Genomic DNA, 23,771 nt, shown 5'->3' with positions numbered 1-23,771 from the left:
AAGTTTCCACGGCCGTAGCGAAGACATGTCCACTAGATCTGCATACCAAGTCCTGCGTGGCCACGCAAGCGCTATCAGGATCACCGAAGCTCTCTCCTGTTTGATTCGAGCAATCACACGTGGCAGGAGAGGAAACGGTGGAAACACATAAGCTAGGCTGAATGACCAAGGCATCTATCAGTTCTGCCTGGGGATCCCTTGATCTGGATCCGTATCTTGGAAGCTTGGCATTCTGCCAAGATGCCATCAGATCCAATTCTGGTTTGTCGCATCGGAGAATCAATGAGGTAAATACCTCCGGGTGGAGTTCCCACTCCCCCGGACGAAAAGTCTGTCTGCTCAGAAAGTCCGCTTCCCAGTTCTCTTCTTTCACTTTACCCTTCCTAATACTAGCATAGGCAAAGAGAATGACTGGGGGTGGAGGGGAAGGGAGGAGCTATAGATACAGCTCTGCTAAGGTGCTCTTTGCCACTTCCTGTTAGCAAGAGGATAATATCCCACAAGTAAGGATGAAATCCGTGGACTCGTCGTATCTTGTAGAAGAAACATAATTTACGTTTGATTTAAATCATACTTAGGTTTGATGTATTTGAAGAGGTTGACATATGTTTATTAATAACCAAATCTAGATCTGCTGCACGTATCATACACTAACTATGAATAGCGATCTAGTCTGTAGCATATCGGTAAAACATTCCTAGTGCATTGCGCAGTCTTATTCGATGGCGAAACAGAGAGATGCTTGTGAATGAGCATTAGTGGGAGGAACGGGGGCGTTTGTAGACCGTCCCATGGGATTGACTTTGCTAAAAATAAAAACTCCCATAGTAGGAGCGGCTTGCTGGGCGGAGAATGAAGAGTTGATCAACGGTTATTACCGTTGTCCCTTTAAAGAGATCCAGACAGAACATTAGTAAGTCAAGGACTTTTAGACAACTTGAGGTTTAAGTGCATTTCACACATCTGAATTATGCTTGAAAACTAGCTCCAATTATCCCATCCCAGTGGTAGCCACACATATGCCAGGCTTCTACATGAAACATAAAATTTCCCAAGATTATGTTAATTGCTGGATGGCATGTATAAATTACATTTACCAGTTTCCTACTGGATATACATTTGCTCCTGGAAATTAATCAGGCTAAAAAGCCTTATTGAGCCCATGGATGAACATGACAGTTATTTATTTTAAAGGATACATGCTCAGAAAATATGCTGCGATTTTTGAAAAACCTACCTACAAAAATTGAAAACGCACATTTAAAATTAACTTGATTTTTTTCTCGTATGTGGCTGCAACGCACTGTCCCTTCGTGGGAACAAGTGATGGACATACTGGATTTTGTTAAAAGAATGGAGTCCTATGTCTCCCATGTCCACGGGTCCACAGACCTTCAGTCCCAAATTTGGGCACTTCGCCCAGAGTAATTCCCCCTACAAACACTTTGGGGACTTTAGGTTCCTCGGGTTAGTTGTAACCGGTGCTACTAATGTCCTCCTGCCCATTCCCCCTTTCTTCCCCTTATCTGAACCCCCCCAATCTCCCCCGCTCCTATCCCTTGTCGGTGTATACCCCCCTCTTTTTCTTTTTTTTTTCTCCTTTTTGGATAGCTTGACACAGTTTCTTTTTTTTTTTTTCTATGTATAATCTGGTTAACATTTCTGATTGTCATATTCTATGTTTAAGCTATAATTTTGGTATGAACATTTATGATGATGAAACCTCTATACACTAAGGAGTTTGCTGACTTATATGGGTTATTAATAATATGGGTCTTTTTTCCACAACAAATGGACTTTTGCACCCTTCCATGGAGAGGTGGGAATAAGATCATTGACCAACAGACACCGAACATGGACTTAAACATCCAGCATTCTCTCTCTTGTGTTCCTTATTTTATGTGATTGTTTTATATAATACTACCTCTGGTTAATCCTGTTATTCCTGTTGTATGTACTATTGATATGTATGTACATGCTTTTGATGCTCTTATGTTCATTTATCTTTTAAAACAATAAAAACTATTTAAAAAAAAAAAAAAAAAAAAATTAACTTGATTTTTTTAAAATTATTTTTTTTCTTTCAAAAAAGTACATATTGACCAAGAAAAAATAAATATCCTGTCTCGGTTCCCTAAGCAGCACTTACCAAAGTTTAAGGAGATTGGGGAGAAAAAACTAAATTTATGCTTACCTGATAAATTGATTTCTTCTATGGTAAGACGAGTCCACGGATTCATCCTTTACTTGTGGGATATTATCCTTCCTAACAGGAAATGGCAAAGAGCACCACAGCAGAGCTGTCTATATAGCTCCTCCCTTAGCTCCACCCCCAGTCATTCGACTGAAGGTACAGGAAGAAAAAGGAGAAACTACAAGGTGCAGAGGTGACTGAGTTTAAATCAAAAAAATATAATCTGTCTTAAAATGACAGGGCGGGCCATGGACTCGTCTTACCAAAGAAATAATCAATTTAACAGGTAAGCATAAATTTAGTTTTCTTCTATAAAGGTAAGCCGAGTCCACGGATTCATCCTTTACTTGTGGGATACAATACCAAAGCTACAGGACACGGATGAACGGGAGGGACAAGACAGATGGTGAAACAGAAGGCACCACTGCTTGAAGAACTTTTCTCCCAAAAACAGCCTCCGAAGAAGCAAAGGTATCAAATTTGTAAAATTTGTAAAAGGTATGAAGCGAAGATCAAGTCACAGCCTTACAAATCTGTTCAACAGAAGCATCATTTTTAAAAGCCCATGTGGAAGCCACCGCTCTAGTAGAGTGAGCTGTAATTCTTTCAGGAAGCTGCTGTCCAGCAGTCTCATATGCCAAACAGATGATGTTTTTTAGCCAATAGGCAAGAGAGGTAGCCGTAGCTTTTTGACCTCTACGTTTTCCAGAATAGACAACAAACAAAGAAGATGTTTGACAGAAATCTTTGGTCGCTTGCAAGTAAAAACTTTAAAGCACGAACCAAGTCCAAGTTGTGCAATAGACGCTCCTTCTTAGAGGAAGGATTAGGACACAGAGAAGGAACAACAATTTCCTGATTGATATTCTTATTAGTAACAACCTTAGGAAGGAATCCAGGTTTGGTACGCAGAACCACCTTATCAGCATGGAAAACAAGATAAGGCGAGTCGCATTGCAATGCAGATAGTTCAGAAACTCTTCGAGCCTAAGAGATAGTAACTAAAAACAGAACTTTCCAAGATAGAAACTTAATATCTATGGAATGCATAGGTTCAAACGGAACCCCTTGAAGAACCTTAAGAACTAAATTCAAACTCCATGGCGGAGCAACAGGTTTAAACACAGGCTTGATCCTAACTAAAGCCTGACAGAACGACTGAACGTCTGGAACATCTGCCAGACGTTTGTGCAGTAGAATAGACAAGGCAGATATCTGTCCCTTTAAGGAACTAGCTTATAGCCCCTTCTCCAAGCCTTCTTGGAGAAAGGACAAAATCCTAGGAATCCTGATCTTACTCCATGAGTAGCCTTTGGATTCGCACCAATAAAGATATTTACGCCATATCTTATGATAAATTTTCCTGGTGACAGGCTTTCGAGCATGAATCAAGGTATCTATGACCGACTCAGAGAATCCCCACTTGGATAAGATCAAGGGTTCAATCTCCAAGCAGTCAGTCGCAGAGAAACTAGATTTGGATGCTGGAACGGACCTTGAATCAGAAGGTCCTGTCTCAGTGGCAGAGTCCATGGTGGAAGAGATGACATGTCCACCAGGTCTGCATACCAATTCCTGCGTGGCTACGCAGGTGCTATAAAAATCGCCGAAGCTCTCTCCTGTTTGATTCTGGCAATCAAACGAGGAAGGAGAGTTAATGGTGGAAACACGTAAGCCAGGTTGAACGACCAGGGTACTGCCAGAGGATCTATCAGTACTGCCTGAGGATCCCTTGACCTGAACCCGTAACAAGGAAGTTTGGCATTCTGACGAGACGCCATCAGATCCAATTCTGGTGTGCCCCCATTGCTGAATCAATTGTGCAAACACCTCCGGATGGAGTTCCCCAGGATGAAAAGTCTGGCGACTTAGAAAATCCGCTTCTCAGTTCTCCACTCCTGGGATATAGATTGCTGATAGATGGCAAGAGTGAGTCTCTGCCCATGTAATTATTTTGGTAACCTCTATCATCGCTAGAGAACTCTTTGTTCCCCCCTGATGATTGATATATGCTACAGTCGTGATATTGTCCGACTGAAATCTTATGAATCTGGCCGAGGCCACGCCTGAAGCGTGTTTAATATCACTCTCAGTTCTAGAATATTTATCGGGAGGAGAGCCTCCTCCTGAGTCCACAAACCCTGTGCTTTCAGGGAATTACAGACTGCACCTCAGCCCAATAGGCTGGCGTCCGTCGTCACTATGACCCACGCTGGCCTGCGGAAACACATTCCCTTGGACAGATGATCCTGTGACAACCACCAAAGAAGAGTGTTTCTGGTCTCTAGATCCAGATTTATCCGAGGAGTTAAATCTGCATAATCCCCATTCCACTGTTTGAGCATGCAAAGTTGCAGTGGTCTGAGATGCAAGCGAGCAAACTGAACTATGTCCATTGCCGCTACCATTAAGTCGATTACCTCCATACACTGAGCCACTGACGGCCGAGGAATGGAATGAAGAGCTCGGCAGATGGATAAAAACTTTGATTTCCTGACCTCCGTCAGAAAAATTTTCATGTCCACCGAATCTATCAGAGTTCCCAGGAAGGGAACTCTTGTGAGAGTGATAATTTAACTTTTTTAAACAATCACCTTCCACCCGTGAGATCTTAGAAAAGCCAACACGATGTCCGTGTGAGACTTGGCTAGTTGGCAAGTTGACGTCTGGATTAAGATATCGTTCAGATAATGAGCCACAGCTATGTCCCGCGGCCTTAGAACCGCCAGAAGGGACCCTAGCACCTTTGTGAAAATTCTGGGAGCCGTGGCCAACCAGAAGGGAAGAGCCACAAACTGGTAATGCTTGTCCAGAAAGGCGAACCTGAGGAACTGGTGATGATCTTTGTGGATAGGAATGTGTAGATATGCATCCTTTAAGTCCACGGTTGTCATATATTGACCCTCCTGGATCATTGGCAAAATAGTCTGAATGGTCTCCATCTTGAAGGATGGGACTCTGAGGAATTTGTTTGGGATTTTGAGATCCAAAATTGGTCTGAAAGTTCCCTCTTTTTTGGGAGCCACCAACAGATTGGAGTAGAACCCTTGCCCCTGTTCTGTTTCCGGAACTGGGCAAATCACTCCCATGGAATATAGGTCTTCTACATAGCGTAAAAACGCCTCTCTTTTTGTCTGGTTTACAGACAATTGAGAAAGATGGAATCTTCCCCTTGGGGGAGAATCTTTGAAATCTAGAAGATACCCCTGGGTTACTATTTCTAAAGCCCAGGAGTCCTGAACGTCTCTTGCCCAAGCCTGAGCGAAGAGAGAAAGTCTGCCCCTACTAGATCTGGTCCCGGATCGGGGGCTAACCCTTCATGCTGTCTTGGTGGCAGCAGCGGGCTTCTTGGCCTGTTTACCCTTGTTCCAAGTCTGGTTAGGTCTCCAGACTGACTTGGATTGAGCAAAATTCCCCTCTTCCTTTGCAGCAGGGGAAGAGGTAGAGGGACCACCTTTGAAGTTTCGAAAGGAACGAAAATTATTTTGTTTGGTCCTCATCTTATTTGTTTTATCCTGAGGAAGGACATGGCCTTTCCCTCCAGTGATGTCTGAAATGATCTCTTTCAGTTCAGGCCTGAATAGGGTCTTACCCTAGAAAGGGATGGCTAAAAGCTTAGATTTTAATGACACATCAGCAGACCAGGACTTAAGCCATAACGCTCTATGCGCTAAAATGGCGAAACCTGAATTCTTCGCCGCTAATTTAGCCAATTGAAAAGCGGCATCTGTAATGAAAGAATTAGCTAGCTTGAGAGCCCTAATTCTATCCAGAATATCCTCTAATGGAGTCTCAACCTGAAGAGAGCCTCTTTCAGAGCCTCAAACCAAAAAGGACGCTGCAGTAGTTACAGGAACAATGCATGCTATAGGTTGGAGAAGAAAACCTTGATGAACAAATATTTTCTTCAGAAGACCCTCTAATTTTTTATCCATAGGATCTTTGAAAGCACAACTGTCCTCAATAGGTATAGTTGTACGCTTAGCCAGGGTAGAAATAGCTCCCTCCACCTTAGGGACCGTCTGCCACGCACGGCGTCTGATATAGAAAACATTTTCTTAAAAGTAGAAGGGGGAGTGAACTGAATACCTGGTCTATCCCACTCCTTAGTAACAATTTCTGAAATCCTCTTAGGGACCGGAAAAACATCAGTGTAGGCAGGAACCTCTAGGAATCTGTCCATTTTACACAAATTCTCTGGAACTACAATAGGGTCACAATCATCCAGAGTCGCTAAAACCTCCCTGAGCAACAAGCGGTGTTCTAGCTTAAATTTCAAAGCTGTCATATCTGAATCTGTCTGAGGGAACATATTTCCTAAATCAGAAAACTCTCCCTCAGCCAGCAAATCCCTCACTTCAGAACATTGTGAGGGTACATCGGATATGGCTAATAAAGGGTCAGAGGGCTCAGCGTTTGTTCTCACACCAGACCTGCTGCGCTTCCCCTGCAACCCAGGCAGCTTAGATAATACCTCTGTGAGGGTAGCATTCATAACTGCGGCCATATCTTGCAGGGTGAAAGAATTAGACGCACTAGAAGTACTTGGCGTCGCTTGTGCGGGCATTAATGGTTGTGACACTTGGGGAGAATTAGATGGTATAACCCGATTCTCTTCTGACTGAGAATCATCCTGCGACATACTTTTAGTAGCTAAAATATGTTCTTTACAATTTATTGACCTTTCAGTGCATGAGGGACACATTCTAAGTGGAGGCTCCACAATGGCTTCTAAACATATTGAACATTGACTTTCCTCAATGTCAGACATGTTGAACAGGCTAGTAATGACTACAAACAGGCATGAAAACACTTTATTTAGTGAAAAAAATCATCATAAAAACGGTACTGCGCCTTTAAGAGAAATAAAGCATACACGTTCTGCAAAACAGCCTAAACAAGCACCAAATTTTTCAAAATTTTGTATGTAGACACAATATAGGTAGTTAAGATTGCACCACAAATTTTTTTAAACAATTAACCCCTTAATTTTTAAACACTCAGCACCTTGCCACAGCCCTGCTGTGGCCCTACCTGCCCTCAGGGATCGAAAGTGTGGGGTAAAAGCTTCGATTTGGCCCAAAACATACACCAGGGCCCTCAGGAGTTAGAGCTTGCTGCTTTGCTGGTAAAACTAACTGCGCATCTGAGGCGCGAAAATAGGCGCCGCCCATCTCACTCGATATCTCCTCAGCCTTAAAGAACCGCACCAGAGCGGTTATAACTAGCCATGTGGGTTCTAAGACCCTAACGTTAAGCCTTGTGTGTCCTGAATAAAGTCTACTCAAAACGTTAAAGCACTCCCAAATCAAAAAACGTTTGCTCACAAACATTTGCCATTCAGCGTCAACCATATTTGTAACGTTTTGGCACCATATGCAAGCTAAGTAATGCCCTTCTTTTAGCTCTAGGATTACTGCTTACCCTTACCCTCCTGGGTATAATGTCAGCCTTTCTGAAATACACAGTCTCTCCAGAAAAATATGACTGAACATACCTCACTGCTGCATAGCATGAAACAGTTCCCTCACACTGAAGTTTCCTGTACTCCTCAGCCTCTGTGGGAACAGCAATGGACCTTAGTTACAAATGCTAAGATCATCATCCTCCTGGCAGCAGTCTTCATCCATCTGCTGCCTGAGAGTAAATAGTACACACCGGTACCATTTAAAATAAACTCTTGCTTGAAGAAATTAAAAACTAATATTTTGGGGGGCGTGTCTAGGCGGCGTCCATGACAGGACGTGTTATCAGGAGCTCTAGGAGAGGATCTATGTATTCCGCCGATTATATATAGATAACTGCAGCATCTACAGATATAAACATTATATGCGACTACAGTATAACCTGCTGAATTGAACCATATCAAATTGGCTGAGACCATGACCCTGGAGCGCTGATCTGGACCGCTGAGGCCTTTGGCGGCGGCCTCCTTGTGAGACCTCAGCACCCCCCCCCCCCCCGGGTAAGGCATTCCCTATTGGATTGCAACTTTCTAATAGCTATATTTCCCTGAATCACTACATCAGAGTTATGGCACACCATCCACGAGACTTTGAGACCGCTATTTGTGCCCTCTTTGAAGAACATTATCGGAGCTTACGGACCCTAATTGCTGAAGGGTTTGGCGCCAGACAACAGCCGGGTGTAACCCTCAATGTAACAAGACCTCCTGCGCCACCAGTACAAGTGCAGCTGCTGGGCGATGGATCTAGTACACAAGCTGTGAAGGAAATCGGGGATCCCCTTGTGCTTCCCCCCGCTCCCCTAGACAAGGTGTATCCGCTCAACAGTGGGGTAGTAAGCCTAGCGGATGAGGTGTCAGAAGAGGATGGTTCCTACCTTGAGAGACGTGAGGACTCGGGTGAGCTGTTGCTACTTGGTGGGGTTCTTCTCTGTGAACGGGCGTCTGCTACATGCTATCGGTCTGGCTTTGATGTGGAAGGCCCAAGTTTGTTGATCCTGCACTTGCCGGATGGTCGGAAATCCAGTGGCGAACACCTACAGCCTCTATCTGAGCCTTCACAGTTGCGGAGCCACATTAGTCCACACAGGGTAGCTCCCGACACTAGCTTTGTGGAGCATTTTTTATTTCACTCTCTGCCATGGAGAATTAGTGGCGACATATGGCAGGCGACAGTCCATCAATATGTGCCTATGTTGGTATTCCTTAAAGCCGGAGTAGGCTAAGCAACTTTCTCCCCCTCAGCTACTGTATGGTAACAAAGATAGGATGGCGGTTGCTTATAAGCAAGTTACCTTATCATTAGACCTTATTTATATGTGGGACGCATTAGCTAATAGTTCTTATTTTTGTTCCCTGAGGGTTATGGTGCAACAGCTCTTTTAGACCTATTTTATGACTCACAGAATTACCGCAACTTTTTCTTTGCATATGGGTCTGAGGTCCGGACATTAAACTCTGACCTCCCTCGCTTAAAATCTTTCAGGGTGTAATAACCTTTTCATCTATCACCTAAGCTTTTATTTTCCCAGTATGTAACTTGATTATAGTGATATGTTTAGATACAGGGTTAGCCTGCATAACTGCTGTCGTAGCTACATTATGAGTCATTCCTAATCTCAAAGTTTAGCAGTTGTACATTTCTTGTTATTGGAGGCATGATGAACCTTTAAGTGGTCACTAGGACCTACCTCACTGACTCCATATTTACCATGTTCAAACGAGTGATTTTATAATAAAGGGAGGGGGGGGGGGAAAGAAAAAAAAAAAAAAAGGGGTCATAATGAAAAGTTCCTGTTTGTTTTCTGTTGTGTTACTCCATTTTGTAGGATCTGAGGGTAACAGTGATAATATAGTACAATATGGACACCACAGTCAGTTCTCTCCATAAACATAATATGAGTGAGACACCTTTACTGCTTCTCGCCAATTTAAAACCGTAGGTCAGTCCATCTATTGCCTTACAGTCTCATTCAGAACATCCCCCTATATATCCCAACACATTTTCACTATCTGAGATCACGCGTTTTTCTAGGTAAACGCATATAAAGTATTGGTCTCGCTCTGTCTGCGGCCGGGATAGGGCGACACCTCATTATTTTAACACTTCGTGCCCTATGTATATATTTTTGTGTGGCTGCCCCTACCAGATTGGGATACATGACACGCTTCTGATCACAAAAAACTACTGGGAAGAAATCATAGAGCATTTAGTATATACCGGCTCAAGTCTTTGGTTAAAACATATCCTACCCCCTATCCAATATTTTATTGGGGCCCTGCTTAAGTTATGTGACATGATAAGTACGTATAATCAATAAGTGTCATGACTACTATACATAGTTGGGTGGAGCTTAGTGTTCATCAGGGATATCATCATAAACCAAAAATGTATTTTATCTATTATTGTGGAAACTTGTTATATAATTTCCTGTTGATATTTACATTTACAGTTTTATGCGTTTCTAAGCCCAAGAGTGGCTATAGATTAACTCACCTCCATCAAATATTGTTATTTCACTAAGGTCCAAGAGTGGCCTATTATTTCCAGAGGAGGTTCATTTAATTATAAAATTGAGGTCACAGCTACCTTTGCCTACTTAACTTTTGAATTTATATATTCCTGAGACTACTTCATCAATGTGAACTTTACCTCAATGTCTGTAACTCTTAAGTTTTGGCAATTTCGCATGTTTTGTATATGTTGTTATGTACCTCAATAAAAAAAAAAAAAAAAAAAACTAATATTTTATCACCTCTTTCACTTTACCCTTCCTAGTACTAAGAGTAGGCAAAGAGATTGACTGGGGGGTGGAGCTAAGGGAGGAGCTATATAGACAGCTCTGCTGTGGTGCTCTTTGCCACTTCCTGTTAGGAAGGATAATATCCCACAAGTAAAGGATGAATCCGTGGACTCGTCTTACCTTTATAGAAGAAAATAAACTTTCCTCTGGTAACATTTTTAGGCTTTTGTTTAAAAACAAACAAGCAAGCAAGCAAAAATATACAAGAGGGATACTTAAAGAGCACTATTTGAACTAAGCCAAAATATGGAAATTATGGCAAGTATAATTTTAGTTTATCTTGGCTCACATTAATAGTACCCACCAACAAAAATCTGCTGCCAAGCAAATCATAATCAAAAGTATTTTATGTCACTACTCTGACATCCAACTGATAATACTTCATACATGTACAATTTAAAAAGGGATAGGAAAATCAAAATTAAACTTGCATAGATAGAGCATGTAATTTAAGACACTTTTAAATTCACTTTTATTTTCAAATGTGCTTCGTTCTGTTGGTATCCCTTGTTGAAAAAGAATACGCACATATCCTACACTAGTGGGAGCTAGCTGCTGATTGGTGCCTGCACACAGTCTCTTGTGATTGGCTAACTAGTTTTGTTCAAATAACTGCCAGTAGTGCAATGCTGTTCCTTCAGCAAAGGATAACAAAAGAATGAAGCCAATTTGATAACAGAAACAAATTGTAAAGTTGTTTAAAAATTGTATGTCCTATCCAAATCATAAAAGATGTTTTATTTTTATTTTTATCTGCTCAAAAAGTTTAAACTTCCCAAATAGATATGCAACTTTCTTCTAAAGATATGCTGGACCAATTTAAGGGCCACTTAAGTAAAAAATCAAGTTTGATAATTCAGATAAAACATGTAATTTTAAAAACTTGCCGATATACAGTACTTCAATTATCGAAACGTGCACATTCTTTGTATATGCACACTTTCTGAGGCTACAGCTCCTACAAAGCATGTGTAAAAGTGCTCAGTATATACATATATGCATTTTTTGATTAGCTGATGGCTGTCACATGATACAGGGAAGGGAGAATGGATTCACTTAAATTTGCTAGAAAATATACTGCTCATTTTAAATTCAAATTAAGTGCTGTTGCATTGTTGTTGTTTTTATTGTGTTTGTCAATTATTTAGTTCTACTGTATTTAGTAGTCCTTGGAGCAATCAAAAGGAAACCAATTTGCAAGCACATATCATTTAACTTTATGAAATGTCTGTGACATACAGTGTTCTACATCCAAAGTGTAAAGTAGTTTCCCATTTACAATTACTTTATATTTTCAATACAAGAGATAACAGATAGTCCAGATGAAAATTCAAACAGGCAGGAACTAAACTACTAATATGACTGAGTGAACAGTCAATAGAAAGTGGGATTCCTGAAAAATACTGTGTGTAAATCCAAAGACACAGGATAAATGTGTGCCATGGCTTAAAAAAAATAACAAAAACAAAATATTAAGGTGAATATAGGATTCGGAAATGCAGGTTGAATTTAATGCCCAGAACAAAGTTAAGTTGACTTACTATGTATCTGTTAGAGGTCTGCTCAGTCTCATACTGGAAAAACACAAACGTCTCATGCTGGGATACTAGACAGTTATACATTACAGTTGAGTGTGATTCATCCTCCAAGGCCACCGCATAAATATCAGTTTTTATTCTGAGAAAACCATATTCTAATTCAGTCAAACTCTGCTCCAAAGTAAACACAGGTTTGGCTGGGTAAATGTGAGGTGGGTAGGGCAGACAAAGCAAGGACTCAGCATCTTCCATGACAGTGGGAAGGACAAAACACAATATGCTAGGCATGCTTTAAAACTGCTTGTGTGCAGTTCCAATATGCATGCAAATCTCCAAACTCTCCGTAAAAAACAAGAGGGCAATATGAAATGAAAAAAAAATAAAAAAATCTTTATTTAAATATCCTTAGAATTAAAAACACAAATGTATCTCCCATCGATAAGACCAGTTAAACAATTCCAGTGTAAGTAATGTGAGAGAGCATTACCAATATTGATGTGGCTGTTTCCACTTTAGACAAACTCCTGTGTTGTTCAAGACGAGTGCAAAGACCCCATTAACTTGGTGTTGAAGCTAATTAAAACTGTTCTTTAAAAAAGTGCTTTCCCTCTGAGTACATGGAGATCTGCTTGCTTCTAGCCAGAGATTGGAATGTATTGAATACCTAGAACCTGGCAAAAGAACTACAAGAAAGAGCAAAAGCTACAATAATTTTCTTTAGCGTTCAGCTCTGTGTGGACCATCTGTTCGCTTATTTATTGTGACTTCCTATTCAAACTAATATTGTACTGGGGTTGAGTTTTTACACTAACAGCCCAGATTATTTCATAGCAGTATGGATGGCAGAACGTATGTGTTTCACAGCCCAGATTATTTCATAGCAGTATGGATGGCAGAATGTATGTGTTTCAAAGACAACATATTTGTTGAATCAGTCACAGAGGATTACTTTTAAAGTAATATGCCAGTACTGACATTATAATTCATTTTGTGATTAGTGTCAGCAGTGTTCCCAGTTGGAGCACTTGTCTGTTTTGAGAGGGGTGTTGTATATGTATGTTTTGTAAAGGACAGTGCATTTATATAAGTGGGGTAATTGGAATCTAATCATTATTCTAAGTGATACAGGCTGTTGTCGTGTTTTGGTGTACTGATATTAAATGTACAATCTCACTCTTTTTTTATAAATTAACAATTAAATGTTTTAGGACTGCAAGCACCTTATTGTATTGCTCAATGATTGGCTGAGACCACCCCTTAGGTGTTTTAATCAATCACAAAAAATACAAATTGTATTAACTGCCATAATAAATTCTCCCAATTGGTAGCTAAACCATTAACGTACCTGTCCTGCATCTAGATAATGCGTGACCTGCAGCACCAGAAAGAAGACTCGTAGGGACTCCTTTTGGATGGGGTTACCCTGCCAGTTCTCCACAATCTGACCGCACAGTGTGAGCAGGGGGTGGACTTCCTGAAGCTTCCTCTCCATCAAAAGAAGCTTAAAGGAAAATTAAATAAAAAATACATCCTAAACATAATATGTAGCAGTGTTTGTACAATGATATAGGTAGAACATTTTAGTTTCCATAAAGCATTTTAGCTCCTATAAAGTAATGGGCCCTGAAAGGTTAAAACTTAAGTCTTCCCCTTATTTATGTTAACTGCTGTAGACAATTAGAGACAGTTATAAAACGACTTTACAAACAAGACTGTGTGGAATCCCTTGTTAGATAATTACTGTAACAGTCATACGTATCATTTTTATTGCATGTCACTAACTGACCTCAGTCCTCAGGACAGATAGATAATGGGAAAACTTAAAGGCACAGTCTAATTGAAAATGTTTGTTTAAAAAGATAGTCAATCCCTTTATTACTCATTCCCCAGTTTTGCATAACCAACACTGTTATATTATTACACTTTTCACCTCAGTGATTACCTTGTATCTAAGCCTCTGCAAACTGCCCCTTATCTCAGTTCTTTGGACAGACATGCATTTTAGCCAATCAGTGCTGACTCCTAAATAACACAACGGGAGTGAGCACAATGTTATATATATATATATATATATATATATATGGCACACTTGAACGAGCACTGTCTAACTGTGAAAAACTGTCAGAACGCAATGAGATAAGAGGCTGTTTTCAAAGGTTCACAAATCAGTGTGAGTGTACCTAGATTTAGTTTTCAACAAAGAATACCAATCGATGATAAAAGTAAAATGGAAAGTTGTTTAAAATTGCATGGTCTATCTGAATCATGAAAGTTTAATTTTGACAAGGCCTGTCCCTTTAAGTTTAAAAATCATGGCACCCATTACTTTATGGAAACTGTAGAAATTAGAACAAGAGCTAAATTACAGGAAAAGGTGAAAAATAAATAACGAAACTATATTGCAATTGAACATTTTATATTATAACAGTCAATTAGTAATTTTGCGGGAAAAATGATACTACATAAAAGATAGGGACTTCCGCACTCATCAAATTTTATTTTACTTAAATGCAGTATAATTTTTTTTTCTCCATACTTAATTTTAAATGATTAAGACTTGGAAATAAAAACTATTAGTGTATTTTATATTACAATCTCATACTGTTTAACATCCCTTTAAATAGACAAGGCGATTAGTATTGAAACCAGTCACCAGGCAAATACAAGAGCCCTGCCACTAGAAGGACATGGGACTAACGCAGTAAAATAATGACAGCACACTAGACTCACTAAGCCTAGAGATAGAAAATGTGTACAATTATAAAGACTTGTCAAGCCCATAGCTCATTGCCCTCACTGAATTCACTAAAGTAACCTACAATCTACTGGCAAGAAGTTCCCACTGAAAAGTCTTCAGAAGGTCATAGCCTGCTTAAAGTACATTTAAGTTGTGCAGATTGTTATCAACTGTGAGTGAGAATGAACAGGTCAGTCACAAAGATGAATAATGGTGTTATACATCAGTGAGTGATCAGGATTTTGAGCGAACAATGAAGGGGGGAAAAATAATGTTGAATTATATATGTTAGAACGGCCTTTTACTTGTGGTTAAGATATGTAAAGGCATTGGTTCAATATTCCTTTAACATGCATCGACTATTTTTGAGAGAGATAAGACAGGGTTTTCTGTTTCATATAAATGCATTTATTTCTTCAGTGAATAAACAAATGATAGAAAAATAGAAAAGTGAAGCTTTTAAGATGATTATTTTGCTTGGCTCAATAGATTGATGGAGTTGTCTCTTCAGTAAAAAAGATCTGTATTTCCACTTGCTATTATTGTTTGTAAAAAATAACAGTGTGGTTTCTGCTCTTGAGCATTTCTAAGTAAAAATGTCAAGTTACACCATCTTTTCCAGGGAAAGTAGAAAGTACAGAAGACTGCTGTCAAAAAGGCAAGAGATTATGATTCTTTATCACTGTACATAAATTGTGACATACAAATACAAATCTAAATTTACAAATACACTTTTTTTGGAAATGCAATTTTTTTTTGGAAGTACAATCTTTTGTGGAAGTGCATTTTATTTTTTTTATTTTTTGGAAATACAATACAATTTTTTCTTTTGGAATTACACTTTTAGCATGTGGCAAAACAATGTGAAAATAAATAAATGCTAGTTCACATTTTGCTAAAGAACTTGTGATGTCACAGCAAGTCAGTTCAACATTTTTCCTGGAAACTAGCTACTTCTTTGCTTTTAACCCTTTGAATGCTAACAACGGCTCGAAGCCATCGCACATTTTCCCAGTCAGGTGCTGACGAAGGGTCAGAGCTGTCGCTAGCACTCACCCACCTTAAGGGCAATCTGGGGGCTCCCATGGACTCCTACCCCCGGCAATCGGGCCTGTATAGTGATAGGCATCGCCGGGGCTTCACGTTTTGCACGGCGACGTCACACACAATGACGTCAATGCGCAACTTAATTGAAAAATTACAATGAACAGTATAGCAAAATGGGGGCATGCTGCTTAGAAGCCTGTATCTCAGGCATCTAAGCAGCTACAGACCCACCGTTGGAAAGGTAATCACCTAACCTTTCCAACGGTATAAGTCTTGGGGATCTAAAAAAATATATTAAAAAACATTTTTAAAAAAATCCTCAAATCCAACTTAGCACCCAAGTGGGAAATTGCTTAGTACACAAAGGGTTAATCAAATGTGAAGAAATGGCTAACTCCTCCAGCACATCGCAGGTAAACTTAACATTTATCATGTAACATACAACATGGCTTAACATGCCTTAAGTGATTATTCTCATTTGCAACATAAAACACTATACAAAGGAATATTGATTTTGATGTTTTAATTAGTTTTCATGGTAGCATGTGGTCTTATTTCAGAATGTAAGATTTTGCTGTTATTTACTATACAACATTCTTTAACATGCCTAAAGTGCTTGTTCTGCCTTGTGTTTTACAATAATATACTAAGGAATATTTATTTAGCCACCCATTTCTCCACATTTAAAAGACCATTAAACACAACAGAATAGCATAATAAAAAAATGCATTATAAAAAGAGACAAAGCAAAAGCACTTCGTTTGAATTTCAAATGGATAGCAGATTTTTTTCTGACTAATGTCAGTTACATTTCCGTTCCTAATGCATCATGTGACAGCCGTCAGCCAATCACAAAAATGCATATATGTAAATCCTATGAATTTTGCACATGCTCAGTAGGAGATGGTGCCTCAGAAATTGTGTACATTTAGATAATGGAAGTGACTTAGAACGTGGTTTAAAATTGTGTGCTTTATCTGAATCAAAGTTTACATTTTTACTTGACTGACCCTTTAATTGAAAGCAAAAGAGATTGCTGTGACATCACAAATCCTTTAGCAGAATGTGGAATAGCATTTATGTTTTACATTGTTTTGAGACATGCTGGAAGTGTAATTCCAAAAAAAAATACATAAAAAGTACTTCCAAAAGAAAAAACTGTATTGTAATTCCAACAAACAAAAAAGTTATACTTCCCAAAGAAAAGAAAAAAGTATACAGCAAGTGGACTTCATTGTGTCACATTGAGGCATGTTATATAGGTAACAGTTTTACATTAAACTGGTGCATTTAAATTGTGAATTAAATCCATTGAAATTTAATCTAAAAAATATTTACTGTTACACAAATATAGTCTAATGTTATAAAAACTATTTAACTAACATTGCACAGCAGTGCAGCAAAGTTCCAGCATTAATGCCACTGGTAGCAAAGTATTGAGATTCCACTAGAAACTCAGTTTGTAAAAAGTAAAAAAAAAAAAAAGTGTGAATGGCAAACAGTACTGTAAAGGGAGAGATGACTGTTTTGTGTTTTTGCTGGGGTTGACAGGATGTTATCAAAGCTCTGCATTCTCTTTTAGGTAATACAAACATATGTAAATAACTATTTCATAAACACAGGTATAAAAAAAAGCAATAAAATAAGCTGATGTACTAACCATTCCTTTGCTCAGCAAGAACAACGCCCTAAAGATTAAAAAAATAAAGACAATTAGATATTAGGACACAGAGTATGGGTAAGCCCCTTACCAAGAGCAAAGAAGTGTAACAAAGGCTCAAAGTTTTGGTCTAATGTGATAAAATAAACACAAAGTATTTCATAACTAAAGTAGTAGCTATACAGTATAATATGAACTGTGTCTTTCCATGGAATTTGAATTCAGCTGCTTAATTAAAGGGACAGTAAACATTTTACATGATACAGATAGAACATGCAATTTTTTTTTTATTGAGATTTTCAATACATCTTGACCTAAATCTTACATCCTCATAAGCCAAAGATAAAAAATAGATACACACAGTATCCAATTAGAAAACTGTACATTATAACTTCAAGAGATAAAAAGGGTAAACAAGACATATATGAATTATATACATTGTCCAATTAAATATGCTAATATGGTGCTAGTTAAAAACAAATAGAGATTAGAAAAACTACTTTTTTTCTCAATTTAAAAGTGATGAATCTGTAGGTGGACCCTTTAAAATGAAATAGGCCAATCTTGGACTGTAAATGTTTATCTGGAATGTGAATAACTAAATAGGGTAACTAAAATGTAAGTGATCACTTTTGGATATCTACATAGAATGAGAAATGAGTACTCTTAAATTCAAGGATATTTTGTAATATTTTATCACTGTAACAAATTTCTTGGACACATGGAGAATAGATAAAGAAACTTTGGAAAATATATTAAACTAGGGTAGATGTTAAAAACTAGAATGTGCCTCATAGCCATAACTCTGGGAGATCTTAAGAGGGCTTGATGGATCACATGCAGGTTCTCTAATAGAGAAAATTACAAACCAGAATGGTCATTACTGACTGCTATGTGCCATAACTTGGCAAAGTCTTTAATGAAGGGAGAAATTATAGATATGAGATATCTGATTGGGAGTGCAGCATTGTTCCAAAGTAGACAAATTGACCCTGTTGTGAAAGGGTTAAGGAATGTTTATTGTTGTTTAAGATGGACACCTAAGGTGGTTTACATTACCAAAACAGGAATTTATCTATAGGCAGGCCTCACTATCCTGGCTGTAGTCAGCGAGGCATAAATTATAGTAAACAAAGAAAAGGCTCTACGAAAGCGAATTGGAATGAGATTAGCAAGCGCATATTCCATATCTATTTATACAGCTATAAGTAAGCTTAATTATGTGGCAAGTTAACTATGGCTGAGTTATTAGATAAGTGGTGAAGGCAAAAATAGAAACACACTGTTTATTCAGTTCCCTCTCAATACTATAAGGAAACACACTATTAAAATCTAGCGTACATATTTTTATATACATACAGTATATAGATCTATATATCTTAAATGCCCAAGTATACCGCCTACCAAGTGTAATTGTAGAAAGATACAAACTTGGAGCAATTAAGCATAATTTGTAAATCTGTGAGAAACAACAATTTAGATATTTTACATGTGCTCAGCAACAGCTATAGTGCATGCTACCTCCAGCCCGTAGCTCCCAAAGTCCGCTAATTATAAGAGATCAGACTATTAGGTCGTCATCTGAAAAAAGGTTCATAGCCAGTTTCTTATGCATGCCAAGAGTTGTAACTGTAAAGGAAAATACTGGCAAAGCAATAGTGGTACAACAGTCTCATTAGTCTCACTAGCTTACCCAACTCCCATTCTACTTGTAAGACTGACCAAACTGCTCATTTTTTTCTCAGATATTTCCAGCATAAATACTTCACCAGGGTCCCAGTTTAATTGTAATAGGTCTGTGTGATGAATAACACTTGGAAGTAATGAGGTCACTTGTTTGTGACCATGTTTGTCCTTGAGGTAAAATGTCAACTAGGATTCTCCTGGGTGTATATTTCTTAGCCTCTTGAATTAATATAATGGTTGGTTGAGTTAACACGATGTCGCCTTCATCACACCACAGTAAAACAAGGTTGCTTACAATTGTACTTTCTGTACGCTCAACCACATCCTCCTTTTCCTCAACTGCGGACTGCTCAGTATCCAATTCTGGATCCTCCTTATAACTGTACGGGGTAGTTGAGCACTGGGGCTCTAAAGCAGGTTGAGTAGTTAGCATGGGGAGTATAGCCGTCCCTGGGTTTAAATGCCATATGCAGTGTTTCTTTGGGAGCAGCATAGTGATCCGTGATTAAACAGTGTAGCTCTTCTAGGATGCCAGTAGCAATCTGGTCCTGTGTAGAAAACGTTAGGCGGCACATAAAATAGAATAGCGATATAGGCGGTGATTTGCAAGATAACACTGCTAGTAATGACAGACACAAAGGTACTCTACCGCAGGGTCTGTTAGGACTTAACCTCTGAAACTAACTCCAAACTTGGAAAAAAAAACAAAAAAAAAAAAAAACTTTGTCCTAGTGGGTCCTCCGTAGTAAAATATATGGTGAAAATCTGCACTTGATGGGACGATAAAGTTTAACTTTTGTATAAATTAGGTCCGAGGTCTGGAGCAGCAAACAATCAAGCGACCTATCATGGCCATCACCCGGAAGTTCCCCTGAGCATGCAATTTTAAGCAGCCTTTCTTTTTACTTGTTTTATATAATTTGCTTTATTCTCTAGGCATCCTTTGTTGAAAATCATACCTAAGTAGGCTTAGGAGCAGCAATGCATTACTGGGAGCTAGCTGCTAATAGGTAGCTACAAGTATCTTGTCATTGGCCCACCTGATGTGTTCAGCTAGTTCCCTGTAGTGCATGTTTGCTCCTTTATTAAAGGGATAGGGAAGTCAAAATTAAACTTGCATGATTCAGATAGAGCATGTCATTTTAAGACACTTTCAAATTCACTTCTATTTTCAAAATGTGCTTCGTTCTCTTGGTATCCCTTGTTAAAAAAATGAATACGCACTTATCATACACTAGTGGGAGCTGCTGCTAATTGGTGCCTGCACACATTTGTCTCTTGTGATTGGCTAAAAAGATATTTTCAGCTTCCTGTCAGTAGTGCAATGCGGTCCCTTCAGCAATGGATAACAAGAGAATGAAGAAAATTTGATAATAAAATTAAATAGGAAAGTTTGTTGTACCTGAATCATAAAAGAAAATTTGGGGGTTTACTATCCCTTTAAGTTTAATTTTTACATTGCCTTTAAACACACAGCCTTTCAATAAAGTGCTGAGAAGTTATACAAAAATCAACAGTAATAAAGCACATTATATATAATGCTTTGAGTGTCTTTGAAACTGGTAACTGAGGTAATCTCTCCTAAGCCATAAGGATACTCTACGTTCTTTAGCAGTTTTACATTTCATAATGACATAAAATACAGAAATGTTAATCCATCACAGATAAGTTAAAAATGTGTTTGCAGTTAAAATCATTTACATAGAGAAATTTCCTGTACGTTTATTAGCCCTTAAACAATGCACAAGCTAAGATGCAAATCTCTGTGTGAGTTTAAGCCAATTCAGTCTAAGCTCTGTTAAAGTGATACTATACCCAATTTGTTTCCCTTTCATGATTCAGATAGAGCATAGAATTAAGCAACTTTCTAATTTACTCGTACTATCAATTTTTCTTCATTCTCTTGCTATCTTTATTTAAGAAGCAGGAATTTAAAGCCCATTTTAGGTTCAGCACCCTGGATAGCGCTTGCTTATTGGTGGATACATTTAGCAAACCAATAAGCAAGCATAACCCAGGTTAACGTAAAATGGGCTGGCTCTTAACCTTTACATTCCTGCTTTTTAAATAAAGATGGCAAGAGAACTAATAAAAAATGATAATAGGAGTAAATTGGAAAGTTGCATGCTCTATCTGAATCATGAAAGAAAAAAAATGTGGGTTTAGTATCCCTTTAAGGCTAGCAACCAAGATAAGATCAAATTAAAAATTCAAGACTGATAAATTCCAAAATTAATATAAAACATGTTTGACATTACTTGCACAACTGACAAAGACAATTTAAATATGGTAATAAAAATGTGAATTACAAAATTGTTTTAATGTCATTTTTTTTTTTTTTTTAAACTACCACACATGCATGATCAACATAAAAAGTAAAAACTTTACATCTCTGAACCAACTGCTTTCTTTTCACCAAATAATGCTAGAAAAACACTCTCTCGTAAGAGCTATGCCCATCCAAAATGTCATGTTTTATAGTAGCTTTATTTTGTATTAACTCCCATTTCCCAGCTAAAGTTAAAAAAAAAAACTAGTTATATACATTTAAAAATCTGTATATAAAAACAGAATATTTGTTTGAATTTAAACTATGACAATACTTCCAATTATTACTCAGGAGTATTCTAGACAACGATTGTCTCTCCCCTTAATCAAAAGAAACTAAAATTCCAACATTAACCAACCACTTCTGAAATTTGATTCCAACATGTAAATGTAGTTTTGAAATTGAGTCAGAATGGAATACAGTTGCTAATCAGATAATTTAAAAACTATTACCACCTTTTTGAAGAACATCAGAATTCTTAAAGGGATGGTAAACGTTGCATGTTTTAAAATCAGGTCCAGAATCTAAGCATTATTTTAGATTGACTTTAATTTGATTTGTGATAGGCATTATATTTATTTAAAAAACAAACCTTGTACTCAACATCAGGGCATACAAACGTTGTTATCCATTATATCTTATAGAAATATTTAAGCAACAAACTAAAGTTGGGCTACTCCACAATTTGGACCGAATGAAAGTGGTGGAACTACATTTAAAAAAAAATTAAATCTCATCAATTTGAGATACAGATTATTTAATTTCAGAAACACACTTCAATGGCGTTAAAACAATGTATCAACATTTATTTACATTCTCACAATGTCATCTCCCAGAATTAATTATAATTCCAACATTTAGGTTAATCTTGTAGTCTTTAGAGCATAATCATCATCTAATACAGATCATTACATAAACAAACTTTTGTCCTATGCTATAAAAAGCTGGTGAAGAGCTTATTATAGCTCCCTCTCTTTTAAGTCTTAGAGATATTTTAATGCACAAAACAAATACAATAGTAATGGTAACAACTTCCTGTTTTAGTAAAAAACTATTCACCTCCCATTCAATTTTTTATTTAAATGAAACAAATAGCAGCAATTAAAATATCACAATTAACAAAAGGATTATTATGGTGCTAACAGAGAAACATATGCTCCCTGAAGAATTAATTTAGTCTGATGCAATCCTGTCCCAACGCTGATGAAAGAGTGCAATTTGAAATAAAGTAATAGCTATTACATGCATAAATATGTTTATTCCTATTATAGGACCACAAGATACAAAGTGAACATTCAAGTAAATGTTAATATACTGCATATGGAATATATTTGCTAGAAAAATAATAGTATGGGCTCCATTTATGAAGATGCAAATGCAGCTTTGAAGACCTTGTGATGCAGGCTTGCTCATGTGCAATGTAAGAATCACAGAGTTGGTTAGGATGATTGTCAAGATCTGCCCACATGCAACTGTTTGCTCAAGAACAGGGGATGGGGCTAAATAAGATTGCTTGTGCAATATTAAATTCCTCCAACAAATGATGCCTCGCTCCCGTGAACTCAGGTAGACCGGTTCCTTGCGAGAACCTGATCTGCCAGGACTATAATAAATGAAGTACAGTGAGCTAAAATTACTGTCTTATATTGCTTGCTTTATCACAGTGTGAAAAGATGGACAGAAACAACAAAAGTTAGCGCATATCTAAATATGAAGAAATGATCTAGGGTGCTCTGGTAACTATTTAAAGCAAGGAAATCTATACATTTCACACCACAGACATGTAGTTTGAGATCCAAATATCATCTTATGATGAAAAGTACATGTGGCCTTGATGATGCAGGAGTAAGACGGAAGATATTCATGAGTGGGCACTAAAAACAAAACACAATAACTATGGCTCAGACAATGTGTCCCTTACATTCAGTTTTAGATTGCTTACCTTGTATATTCTGAGCCTACAACCCGTGCATACTCTGCCCCTACTCCAAGCAGGTCGCATGCTGAAACCAAATCTTTTTCTAGAGTATGCAGTTGCTACGGGACAAAAAAAAAAAAAACACACTATATAAAACAAGAGTAACAACAATTTTGCAAAAGATCTGATAGTCGTGTGCTGTATCTGCAGGGTACATCCACCAATAAGATTCTGAAGACAACATACAGTTTTTTTATGCATAAAGGCAAATTACTTTTATATTTTAACTGTATATTTTACCTAGGGGAAATGTATCCTTGTGCACAACTGATACTGCAATATACATCCTCACTAGATGACGCCACAGTTGTATTGAAAGACATGTACAAGCATG

General features: G+C 38.0%; 1 protein-coding gene across 1 annotated transcript in view; it reads right to left on the bottom strand.

Moving 5' to 3' along the window:
- The window catches only part of MAU2 (MAU2 sister chromatid cohesion factor), a 138,070-nt gene that overhangs the window by 108,580 nt on the left and 5,719 nt on the right, over positions 1-23,771 (bottom strand). The window contains exons 5-7 of the mRNA XM_053702920.1: positions 23,402-23,496; positions 17,445-17,472; positions 13,346-13,501 (exon numbers count right to left, since the gene is read on the bottom strand). Coding sequence (XP_053558895.1) covers positions 13,346-13,501; positions 17,445-17,472; positions 23,402-23,496 — 279 coding nt within the window. The remainder of the gene's footprint in view (positions 1-13,345; positions 13,502-17,444; positions 17,473-23,401; positions 23,497-23,771) is intronic.

This window comes from Bombina bombina, chromosome 2 (assembly GCF_027579735.1).
Source record: "Bombina bombina isolate aBomBom1 chromosome 2, aBomBom1.pri, whole genome shotgun sequence".
Lineage (NCBI taxonomy): Eukaryota > Metazoa > Chordata > Amphibia > Anura > Bombinatoridae > Bombina > Bombina bombina.
The sequence above is the reverse complement of the archived record's forward strand: the minus strand, read 5'-3'. Positions and strand labels throughout refer to the sequence as shown.